Raw genomic sequence first — 12,363 nt, 5'->3', positions numbered from 1 at the left:
TTGCCCATATTTCTCCGCAAACTCCAGTCAGGGCTGCCGTCAACTCGATGAATTACCCAGCTGTTAAAGCCTCCATCTCACTCCTTGCTTTCCTGGTAAGCACAATCAAAGAATGGACTTCCTTCATACGAATTTTCATATTTATTGACTATGACTTGAGCCAGGGACAAACACATAAGTATTTTGTGCTCAACTAAAGAAGTCACCTCTGGAGAGAGGGAGCCTCAATAATTTAAATATCCAATATTTGTCATACTTGATCATTTTATGTAAGGAAATACTCCACAAGCACCAAAACTGTCCACAACCTCACTAACCTCAGGTTCTCCCACCCCATCCCCACCCCAGCTGGAATCTAACCTTTAAAAGGAGTGAAAGCCACTTTTCAAGCTGATGGAAATCGGAATCCATTATTATTAAGGATTCCTCTCCCAGACCAGCGCCTTCTGCGGACATTCTGGGGGCATGTAAAGGGCCCTCTGCCCGAGGGTGGAGTGGGAAAAATCCCCAAATTAGAAGAAGGAACAGTCTGGTCAACAACACAAGCCCTGCTGTGGACAGCTGCCCTCTCTCTCAAGCGGGGTGCACCGTGGTGGAGGTGGTCCGTGCAGCCAGGAGAGGGGTTAGGTACTTCCTGGGACCCCACATTATCCAGAGTATATATTTTAGAGATGTAGTCGTGGTTCTTTGGGGGAAGGGGAGAGCGAGTGGTACACACGTGAAAGCACGGTGGAACTGGAGAAACGCTGACTTAGAGAGTTTAGTTTGCCTCAGAAAAAAAGAGGAAGACAAGCACAAAGTTAAGCAGAAAAGCTGTCCGTGAGAACCTAGAGTTTTATTAATTATTATTATTATTATTAAGCCTTCCGAGGGACCACTTTCCACATGCACACACCCTGCCTCCGGGACACCCGCGGGGGGCGCCGTGGGGTGCGCAGTGCCCAAGAGGAGACCGGGGCAGGTACCCGAGCAGGTGAGGCGGCGGCGACGGTGGACGGGGCCGGGAGGGAAACCGTAGGTGGACAGAGTGGGACCCCCGAGAGCCCGGACAGGACACGCGGGTTGACCACCCGCTGCTTGGGCGATCAATTCACTTTCCTACTCTGCGCTCTTGGCGCGCTGCCCCGGGGTTGCGGACCGGCGGTTCCTGAGAGTCGCTTCTCGCAGCCCCGGCAGCCGTCCGCGCCTACGCGGTTCGGATAACCCCAAGCTCTGGCACCGCGAGCGCAAAGCCGCCTCGGAGCAGGGAAATCGTGCCCGTCTGTTCCGCTGGGCGCAGCCTCCCCCAAAGCCGCGAGCGAACTTTGCCTACTACGCAGCGCTGGGTCCGCATCCCCCTGGCGCCCTGGATCCGCCGCGCCACGTGCGCACCCTCCGGGCGCCCCACCGGGACCGCAAGGCGAGAGCGGCACTGGCCGCCTGCAGTTTCCAAACCGCCGCGGCATGTTCGATTTTCTCTCTCTTGCCGGGATCATTTTTGGTCTCCAGGATGGAAATAATAAAACAAAGCACCCGCGGGAAGGCTTCCCCCGACGGGACAGGACATCCTTGCAACCACATCCCTGCACCTGTTCTGGGCTTCTTCTTCCCTTCTTGCTCCATTCCACAAAAACTCAAATATTTTCTCACCCCGGAGCAAGATCAGAGAGGAGAGAGAAAAGGAGAAAGTGCATGAGAAAGCGCCACTCTTGCCCGAAAGTGGATTTGTAAAAGGGGGTGCGGGAAAAAGTTAGAGGCGGGTTTATGCCCTAGAAAGAAACCCAGAAGTGTGCGGCTTTTCCCCTCCTTCGTCCCCCAAGTGCCCCCCCGAAGTCCCTTCCACTTTTACACAAGAATGTGCAGAAAAGGAACGGCCATCCCCAGGACAGAGACTGCCGGACGGGCAGAAGGACAGACAGACCGAGAAGCAGGGCACCTACTGGTTGTGGTAGCCGAGGGGGTCCGGGATGCAGAGTTCGGACACGTCCATCAGTCCCGTTTTAGCATTCCCAGTTGGTAGAGAAAGGCGGCGGGGAAATCACGCGGAAGAGCGAGTGAAGGGCACGGGCAAGGTGCGAGCCCGGGCAGGGCACAGTGAGCGCGAGAACGCAGAGTGGGAGGACGCGGCCCCGGCCGGGGAGAGGGAGGCAGAGACCCGTGCGCGCAGAGCCGGGCGCTCCCACTCATCCGCACGCTCCGGAGCGAGCGGGCAGAGGGGATGAGAAGCCGTGGAGGAGGCTGGGGCACCAGAGACTTGGAGCCCACTAACCCTACTGTAGCTTTAAGGCTGGGAGACTGATGTATGATTTGGCTCCTATTGGCTATCTCTCAGGGGCTGGACTTAAAGTGACAGAATCAAGCTGGGGTGGGGGGAGGGGGGTGAGCCAGAGAGACTTCAATGGAATAAGACGCTCAGCGCGCAAGGTCCCCACCTCCTGAGCAGTAGGAGTAGTGGGTGTTAGAGCCCCAAGGTCTGCCTTCTCGCAGTTCAAGGCGAGGGGCGGGGCGGGGGGAGGGAATGTTCAACTGCCAGGTGGGTCTCAGGGTGGGGGGAGATTTGCTGCTTACATACCCCCCAGCCACCCCATCCCATCTTTTAACTGGCAGGTCTTAGCAAACTCACCTCTCAGCCTTTCTGGAATGGATTTGTTTTCCAAATTAAAAATGAGTCACATTTCTCCACCCACGCACCAAAGAGAAGAGGCAGCCTCAAACCCTGCGCTGTGTGTGCAAAAGTGCAAAGGGTCAGGCCAGCAGGTGAGGCACAGCAAGAAGGCAGGAGAGAAACAGATTCCCTTCCCAGTTCTTATCACCTGGGCCAGTCAGTTCTGCGCCACTCTCATACGGCTAGATGCAGGGTGCGCATCTATAAAACGTTCTCTCGATGTATGAAGTGACGCTGTAGTCATTGGCAGCTCTCTGAAATGTACCCAGGACACAGACATGAGCAAATAAATTCCTGTCTGCTTAGGAAGATACAGTCGTGGTGAAAATGATCAACTTACCCGCCACATCCACTCCAAGGCACAAGTACACACTTTGAAATACACACCTGAATCCCCAGCTACAAATGCACCTGCATCCCCGTCAGCTGCTCCCTCAGTGAACCTGAATATTATGGGATGCCACTGTACCAAAATGAGCTGTAAGTTATGCCCCAGCCCTGCTTCTGGGGTTTTTCATCTTTTGAGATGCACCAGCCACAGGGATAATAATCAATTTGATGATTCAAATGAGTGTGGGGAGAGGAGCAGGTATAGAATTATTTAAAAGGGGGGAAAAGCCCTTAGGAGAGACTATCACCTTATTCTCCTATATTCTGCAGAAGACAATGAGCAGTAGGGGGGAGACATAATTTTATCATCAAAATAATGTCTAAATGGAGTGTAACTGCAGGCAATGTTCAAGCACTTCAGGAATAAAAGCAGGGAGGGTTGTGAGAAACCCCAGGAGGGGCCAGCCGCCTGGGCCGGGGCTGGGAGAGTGGGCAGAAGGATCGCAGATGATTTTTGACTTGGATAAATGTGCTTGTGCAGGTTGGGAAACAGAGCTGAGATTTTTCATAAGTGCTGAAGTGGAGGGACGAGTGGGATTCTCTGGGCACAAGGCTCAGGAAGGCGTCTCACAGGGAGATGGATGAAGATGTCTCCTTTGTCAGTAGCCCCTCAGCAGCCTCCGATTTTTAAAAATCACATAGGTGCTTCATCAGAGACAGAAAGAGGGGTACAGAGATGCTTCCCTTGAGCCTGGCTTCTACCTGACCATCATCTCTCACCAAGTCCTCAGTGGCTGGTTTCTCTGCAACCTTTCTGCCCCGCTGAAATCCATTCTCCAGGCACACAGCAACCAGGGAGCGCTTTGTAAAATGCACATCCCATGTCCTGTTGCTGCAGTTAGGAAACAGGCCCCAGTCCTTGACCTCCAAGGAAGGCATCCTATGACAGGTTCCTACAGGTCCCTGTGTTCCTCTCCACGGTCCCTGCTGCCCTCCCTCTGGGCCCCAGTCTTTACACCTGCCACCAAGAAGGCTCCACCTTCCATATCGTGCTAGAACCTTCTGTGGTTCGCTTTGCTTTGGGTAGTTCATCACAGTTTACTATTGTCTGTGTACTGGCATGAGTGGCCTTTCCCTCCTCCACCCTTCCCTCACTAGACTGTAAGCTCCATGGGAGTAGGGACCATGTCTCTTTTTGTTCACCAGAGAATCCCCAGCATCTAAAGGTGCCTGGTACATCACAGTTGCTTGACGAAGATTTTGCTGAATGAATGGCTAACCTGTAGGAGTTTGGAGTGGGGTGCCACAGCCTGCTGAGTGACAGGCCACTGCCCAGGAAGAAGGTGAGGCACTGATGGGTTTGGGGGCCCCTTGGCTCCTTACTCTGTGTGGGTGCACCGTTTTTAACTGGAAACAAAACACACTTGGTAAAAATAAAGTCCTCTCCACAGCCTGAAAAGAAAGACCACGTCACAGCCCAAAGCAATGGATTCAAAGCCGCTGGGAGCACATGAGGAGAAATTGGGGTCTGCATTGGTTAAAACACTAGGCTAATGCTTGCATACAATATCTCTGCCTCTAAGGTCCAGGCATGAAGGTGATCCGGGCCTCATTTCTGGGCACTAGCTGATTGTCCTCCAGGCGGAAGTGAGCTCCTGGAGACCTAGGCCTTCTCAGCCTTCCTCTGCCTGAGCCTTCTCTCACAGAGCCCTGGGGCAAGCTCTTTCTCATTTCCTTCCTGACTCTGCAAGAGGAGAGATGAGGGTCAGCCGCTGGGACACCCCAGTGGCATGATCCAACTCGGCAGGCCCAGGCTCCTCCTGTGATTCTCCCGACAAACCTGCCTGGGTCCCACACTGTGCTTGGGGCCCACATTTTCCCTGCTTTGCCCTCAGCTCACTCACAGAGGATGGATTCCTCCCCAAAGCTGGGGTCAGGCTCCATGCCTCTGACTGGAGAGGCAGCAGTGTGGGACAGTAAAGAACTCTGGGATCCGGTCCTGACTCCTCCGTGTGACCTTGCCAAAGTCATCTCTTCTCCAGAAAACAGGCTGTGCAGGGGTGGAGTGGGGTGGGCAGCGTTCTTGGCTTTCTTCAAGCCTAAAATGCAGTCAACCAATCATGATTTAGTTTACTGCTCACCTAGAGCAGGGGCTGTTTGTAATCCACGCCCAGCAAGAGCTCTAAGCCATCCCTTCACTACCTTCCACCCCAATACTTATACCCCCAGGTGGGCAAGTCAGCCAAAAGGAAAGTGGACAAAAGCTATTAGATGCAGTAAGTGTGGAGGATGTAAGATGACAGCAGCTCATGTTGTTTTTGTGACAAATGCCTTTAAATTGATATTCATTACATTCATAGCACCTTACAGCTAGGAGGGACTCAGAAAACCATTTAGAACCATCATCAGATTTGACAAAGGAAATTTGTAAATTTCCCTGTGTGGTTAAGTGACCTGCCCAAGGTCACACAGAGAATATCTGGCAAAGCATGCCATCTGTGGTCACTGAGTTTCTACTTATTCAATTCCTAAATCTTAAAAGACAAGTCCCTTTGCTTTCCTTTCTTTCTTTCTCTTTGAGACAAGGTCCAGCTCTGTTGCCCAGGCTAGAGTGCAGGGGCGTGATCTCAGCACATTGCAACCTCTGCTTCCTGGGCTCAAGCCATCTTCTTACCTCAGCCTCCCCAGCAGGTGGGACTACAGGCACCCACCAGCACGCCTGGCTAGTTTTTGCATTTTTTAGTAGAGACAGAGTTTCACCATGTTGCCCAGGCTGGTCTAGAACTCCTGGCCTCTTGTGATCTGCCTGCATCAGCCTCCCAAAGTGCTGGAATTATAGACATGAGCCACCATGCCCTGCCACTCTGCTTTTCCTACTCCCTCCTTCCCTGAGTTTGAGCTCTTTCCTAAGAAATATGAAGACAAATGAGAACTGTCCAATACAACACACTCCACACACTCTTCGCCTGGTGGACAGAGGGAACCTAGGCTTCTGTGTCCTCACCGTCCTCCCAGTGGTTTCCTGGGAGGTAAAAAGGAAGCACTGGTTGGTGGATGCCAATGTCATAGGCTGCTGTCCTACAGTGAGCAATGCTCCAGGTGGCAGATAATTAGGAAAAATATTCACATACAGCCTAGCCCACTCTGTCCCCCATGCCTCTATTTCCCTGGGTACAAAAAGCACTGAGTATGTCAGAGATCTAGACAAACACAGGTCTCCACTGACCACCAACCCTTTCCCACCCCAGCATGCCTAAGTCCTCAGGGTATGCCATCCTACTCTAGGGACTAGATCTCAGGGAGTGACTAGAGCAGTCTAGCAGTCTCATCATGATACATGCAGGCTAACCCAGCATAGCAACTCTTGCCAGAGGTCGGGAGAAAATCTCCATTCTTAACAGAACCCAGTCTTTGTAGTGTCTTCCCTCTCTAGAGGCAGTCTCCCTGGACACCAGCCATTTTTGCACAAATGAGGCAGCAGCAAGCAGTGTCTCTCAGGTCCTCAAATCCCCTCCCTGCCCTATGCTCCCCTAAGACCAACAACAGGAGGATACTTCTTCCACCTTTCAAGCCAGGCAACTTAGCAGAATCTGGTGGAGCCAGCTTGGTCCCCAGGAGAGCAGAGGGCTTGACGGCTTCCTCACTAAAAGACAAGACCCAACAGGCATTTTTGGATAATTTGCCACATGCTCTCTAAATCCAGTGAGTGTGGGAATGCTAACTGCATGTTTATGCCATCCCCATCCCTCACCCATCCCCGTTTTCCTGAAATCAAGTTTCCAGGTGGGAATGATGCCTTCAGAAACACCCACAGTGTGTAGCCACTTCTTACCACCAGCCCAGGAAGGGGAGGATGCCTCCGTGGAATGGTCTGAGTTGCAAGCCAAGCTCATTTCTGTTCCACCCCAGGGTGAGGGCTGGGGCAGGTGTGTCCAGGAAGAGCTTCCATTGCCAGTCCACAATGACTAAGGTGGGCCTGGCCTAGACGGCGAGCCTAACCTGCGCATCTCTGAGGACAATGCCCGTGGGCTCCCGGCCAGGGGAAATGTCCCTGACCAAATGTCTCTGCGGACCTGTTGTCTTCTCACATGCTTGAATTTGGGGGTGTGGAGTTATATCCCTGAGTGATGGTCAGCAGACTGCTAGCCCATTGGCTGGCACTGGTCCCAAGGATCATAATTAACTGATAACGCTAATACAATGTGAGTTTGTGCTCTCATAATAGTCTCCTGCTGACAGATAAATGCTGCGGAAACATGATGGCTTTTCCTGAAGCCGTAATGGGCCATTACTGGGGCAAGAAGGCTCATGTCCTATTAGCACTGCTGCCATGACACCAAGGATAAAATATGAAGGGGGCATCTTAAGCGGATAAACGCTTGGGTGCCCTCCCACCACCAGCGTCATCCATTTCGTTATCTGAAATCCCTACCAGGGATCTTGGAATAACTTCCAGATATTTCAAAGCTCCATTATTTTTTCTTTTTTCTGAGCCTCAAGATCCATTCTCACCAACACAGCTGACTAATATATTAAAGTTCTCTCTTTACCATAGATTCCTTCTTCCCATACGCCCTATGCAAGATGGCAGCTGCAATGAGCAGGCAGGTTGGAGGATGAGGAAAGTGAGATTTGTCTCTCCATAGAAACAAAAATCTTCTTTTCCTCCCAACTACCAGGAGAATAGGAGCACATTATGACTGTAATAGCTTTATCCCCTGCCAGATTTCTAAGGGAGAAAAAGACGAGTAGGAGAAGCACAAAGAGAAAATGAAGGAGGAGGAGAAGGGAGACCAGAGGGAGAGAAAGAATACCATACCTCGATAGTACCTGGTAGCAAAGAGGCATTGAACGACTAGCTATTGGCTGAATGAATGATCTGTCTCATTAAATATTTTCCATTACAGTGGATTGTGGGGTTTTGTCTTACGACAAAGAAACTTGACCTTATTTTTGTTCACATCACATATTACATTATCATCTAGTTTCTTGTGACTTTGGCAACAATTTTTTTTTCTTTTTTTTTTTTTTGAGACAGAGTTTCACTCTTGTCGCCCAGACTGGAGTATAGTGGCGCGATCTCAGTTCACTGCAACCTCCGAGTTCAAGTAATTCTCCTGCCTCAGCCACCTAAGTATCTGGGATTATAGGCGCCCACCACTGTACCTGGCTAACTGTTGTGTTTTTTCTTAGCAGGGATGGGGTTTTGCCATATTGCCCAGGCTGGTCTCGAACTCCTGACCTCAGGTAATCCATCCTTCTCAGCCTCCCAAAGTGCTGGGATTACAGGTGTGACCCACCACGCCCAGTTTTGGCAACAATTTGAGCATAATTTGAGAATACATAGTTGATTACAAACAGTAATGTAAGCAATTTGTTTCTAGGCTCTCATCACTGGTAGAAGAAAAAGTTCTCTGGCTGATGATAGTTTTAACTGCAGAAATCCCATGGTCAGCAACGACCACAGAAAGAATAAATAATTTCTTTGCAGACTCACACATTATGCCTCCATTTGCTTGTCTATTCTAAAAGAAAACTATTTTAGAGAAACCATAAAATATGGGAAACTTTTGGAAAATTAATTCTAAAGCAGCACACACACTTGTATTGTTGTTAAGTACAAACAAAGAAACATGTTGACAGAGCCTGTTTCCCTAGTATGAATGACAGAAAATTAAGCACTGGGGACATTCAAAGGTGTTTTTATTTCCTAATGGCTCAATTAAGGTAGAACTTCATTGTACCCAATTATTTTTTGGAAAAAAATGCATTTTATTTTTTCTCTAGTAAAATGTTTGTGGAGAGAAAAAAAAAAACCCAGCAAATGCTTCCAGGTTTTAGGAAAAATCAAACGTCAAGGCCGGGCGTGGTGGCTCCTGCTTGTAATCCCAGCATTTTGGGAGGCCGAAACAGGTGGATCACCTGAGTTCAGGAGTTTGAGACCAGCCTGGGCAACATGGCAAGATCCCATCTTTACAGAAAATACAAAAACTGGCCACACGCCGTGGTAGGCGCCTGTAGTCCCAGCTACTAGGGAGGCTGAGGCAGGAGAATTGCTTGAGCCTCGGAGGCAAAGGTTGCAGTGAGCCAAGATCATGCCACTGCCCTCCAGCCTGGGCAACAAAGCTAGATCTTGTCTCAAACAAACAAACAAACAAACAAACTCAAAGTAAAGAAAAATCAAAGATCAGTGTTTTCTAAAGTGTAGACCTATATAAAACATGGTTAAGATGACAGCCTTTTTTTTTTTTTTTTTTTTTTTTTTGAGATGTTGCCAGGCCGGAGTACAGTGGCACCATCTCGGCTCACTGCAACCTCTAACTCCCTGGTTCAAGCGATTCTCCTGCCTCAGCCTCCCAAGTAGCTGGGATTACAGGCATGCACCACTGTGCCCAGCTAGTTTTTGTATTTTAGGTAGAGACAGGACTTCACCATGTTGGCCAGGCTGGTCTCAAACTCCTGACCTCAGGTGATCTGCCCACCTCAGCCTCCCAGAGTGCTGGGATTACAAGCGTGAGCCACCATGTACAGCCAAGATGACAGCTTTTAACTGTGTTTTTACATGAGAACAGTGCTGGCTGACCATTACCTTCACAGACATATACTGTAATGAAAGCAGTCCCATTGGTGAACTCCCTGCCTCTCCGAATGATGTAATTATGAATGGGACAGTACAATTCTTCATGAAGGCTCGAGCTTCATAGCACGGCCATCCGTAACATCTTTATTCTTCATAAACAATTGGGAATACCAAGCTTCAACAGAATTCTTGACTTAGGAGGGTTTGCCTTTCCAAGAAGGACAAGACTAAGCAGGAAGGGAAACTACAGAGGAATCAGAGAGTTTAGAAAAATGGGTAAAAGGCAGTCACTGCTACAAGATTTAATATGGATAAACACCAGTAATACACTTGTCAGCAATGACCCTCAACTGAGCCACAGACTGTAGGATCGCTGGTTGGAGAGCAGTGATGCAGAGAGACACCTGGGGTCAGAACAGATAGCACATTAAACACGGGCATCCAGCTTCATGGCATGATAAACACTGCTTTGGGGTAATTCTACCAAGCCCAGCAGAGCAGGGAGCAGCAATAATTCCTCTTTACTCTCCCTTCCTGAAGACACAGAGGGACTTTTACACTCAGCTCTGAGGCACTTGCTTTGAAAGCATACTGGGGCCGGGCTTGGTGGCTCATGCCTGTAATCCCAGCACTTTGGGAGGCTGAGGCGGGCAGATCACAAGGTCAGGAGATTGAGACCATCCTGGTTAACATGGTGAAACCCTGTCTGTACTAAAAATACAAAAAAAAAAAAAATTAGACAGGCATGGTGGCACGCACCTGTAGTCCCAGCTACTCAGGAGGCTGAGGCAGGAGAATCGCTTGAACCCAGGAGGCGGGGGCTTCAGTGAGCCGAGATCGCACCACTGTACTCAGGCCTGGGTGACAGAGCGAGACTCTGTCTCAAAAAAAAAAAAAAAAAAAAAGCAAACTGGAAGGGTGATGTGGAAAGGACTTAAGAAAGGTGGAGGGGGTCAAAGGCCTTCTGCAGGGTGTCTGAGCACCACAAGGAGGGGGAGAAACGTGGGACAAGGAGGGATGGGTTGTCCCTGCCCATGGAAGAGCAAATATTTAGGTGTCGACCCTGTACCACACACAAGCTGTTGGCTCAGTTTCCCTGGACTGCCTTCCTTTTTTGTCTCTCTTAATCAGCTTCCCTCTCAGGGTGAAATCTCACCTCCACTCCCAGTGCCTAAGATCTGGCTTGCTGAGAAGCCACATGATGGCACCCAGAAGTTCAGGAGGGCAGCTCCCCAAATTTCTCCCTCTTTCTCCCTCTCTGTGCACTGCTTCGTGGGGTGAATTTTTTTTTTTTTCCAAGACAGGATCGCCCCCTGTCGCCCAGGCTGGAGTGCAGTAGCATGATCACGGCTCACTGCAGCCTTGACTTCCCAGGCTCAAGGGATCCTCCTGCCTCAGCCTCCTGGAGAGCTGGGACTACAGGTGTGTGCCACCACACCCAGCTAATTTTTTAAAATTTTTTGTGGAGACGGGGTCTCATTATGTTGCCCAGGGTAGTCTTGAACTCCTGTGCTCAAGTGATCCTACCACCTTGGCCTCCCCAAAGTACTGGGATTACAGGCATGAGCCTCTACTGTGCCCAGCCATTTTTTTTTTTTCTTAATAAGCCTTCCAGAAAAGGCATGCAACCTGCTAAGTCTCTGAGGCTGAATACAGTGGTGGCCAGCACAGCACACATCATCACGTCTCACTGCCTGGCATCTCTCCTCGCCTCACTTCCCTTTTGCCACCACCTCCATTCCCTGGGCTTGCATCTCCCAAATGAAGTACCAGTAACTTAATTCTTGCCCCAGGGCTCTGTTTTCTAGACAACAAGGGCTAAGTCAAACAGCCAGTCAGCAAATCGCTTAGGGCCACTGACTTTCTTTCCATTTAATTATTGTATTATTTACTACCCGCCTCCTTGGTTAGGGAGGGGGCGCGCAGTGAGTACAGTGATTGATGGATGACCATCGGTAGTCAGCACCCAGTTTCAGACTCACTGTTTTGCAGAGGCCTACACAGGCCCGGCCCTGCACCATCCGCCCACCCGCCTACTTCAACACTCTAGTTCTGGGTCAGCTGCCAGGATGTTCAGGTCAATGGTGTCAACTAAAGCCAAGCAGTAGAACCATCTGGCCCAGTATCCCTTCTCCACTGGCTTGCTCTCCTCCCACCACATGTGGGAGGCCAAGTACATATTGTACTCTTTCTTTGCCCTGGTTTTCCCCACACGGAGTCTGCTACTTCCTTGGGCGACCATCTCTCCTCCACGTGCACACACATCCAACAATAGCTCTAAGTTGCTTTTGTCTTCAAGCAACGGGAGAGTCAAGTGACAGTAGCTTAAAGGGTAAGAGTCTATTATATCACACAGCAAATTTTCCAGAGGCAGGTAATTTCATTTTTTTCTTCTGCGTCCTTAACATATTGGTTTTCACCTTCAACTTATTCTCCCATTGTTGAAGGAGTTTTTGTGGGCCTGAGCATCCTACTTCCTCACCCAGCTGTATCCAAATCCAGGAAAGAGGTGAATGTATTTGTGTGTTCGTGTTGAGGGGAATGTCACTCCTTATTTCTCTAGTTTGTTTTTTGTTTATTTCTGTGTTTTGATTTGAATTTAATCTGAAGGAAAACAGGAGCTTCTCTTCCCCACCCCAGCAACTTATCTTCACTTTCTATTGGCCAGAATCCAGTCACGTGTTCACCCCAAACCAGTCACTGTATCAAAGGAGAAATGGCCCACCATGACTGGTTTAACATAGGATCACTCCCTGAAGGTAGGGGAGAGGGTTGCCTTTCCTGAGAACACTGGTATTTAATAACAAGC

General features: G+C 49.8%; 1 protein-coding gene across 2 annotated transcripts in view; it reads right to left on the bottom strand.

Moving 5' to 3' along the window:
• ESRRB (estrogen related receptor beta) overlaps positions 1-12,363 on the bottom strand; it is a 189,966-nt gene that overhangs the window by 124,062 nt on the left and 53,541 nt on the right. The window contains exon 1 of one of the 2 annotated variants that reach the window (XM_045396785.3): positions 1,920-2,245. The exons of the other annotated variant lie outside the window; for it this stretch is intronic. Within the exon in view, the coding sequence (XP_045252720.1) occupies positions 1,920-1,969 (50 nt within the window). The 5' untranslated portion in view covers positions 1,970-2,245. Of the gene's footprint in view, positions 1-1,919; positions 2,246-12,363 lie in introns of those variants that run through there. 2 annotated transcript variants of the gene reach the window in all.

This window comes from Macaca fascicularis, chromosome 7 (assembly GCF_037993035.2).
Source record: "Macaca fascicularis isolate 582-1 chromosome 7, T2T-MFA8v1.1".
Taxonomy (NCBI): domain Eukaryota; kingdom Metazoa; phylum Chordata; class Mammalia; order Primates; family Cercopithecidae; genus Macaca; species Macaca fascicularis.
The sequence above is the reverse complement of the archived record's forward strand: the minus strand, read 5'-3'. Positions and strand labels throughout refer to the sequence as shown.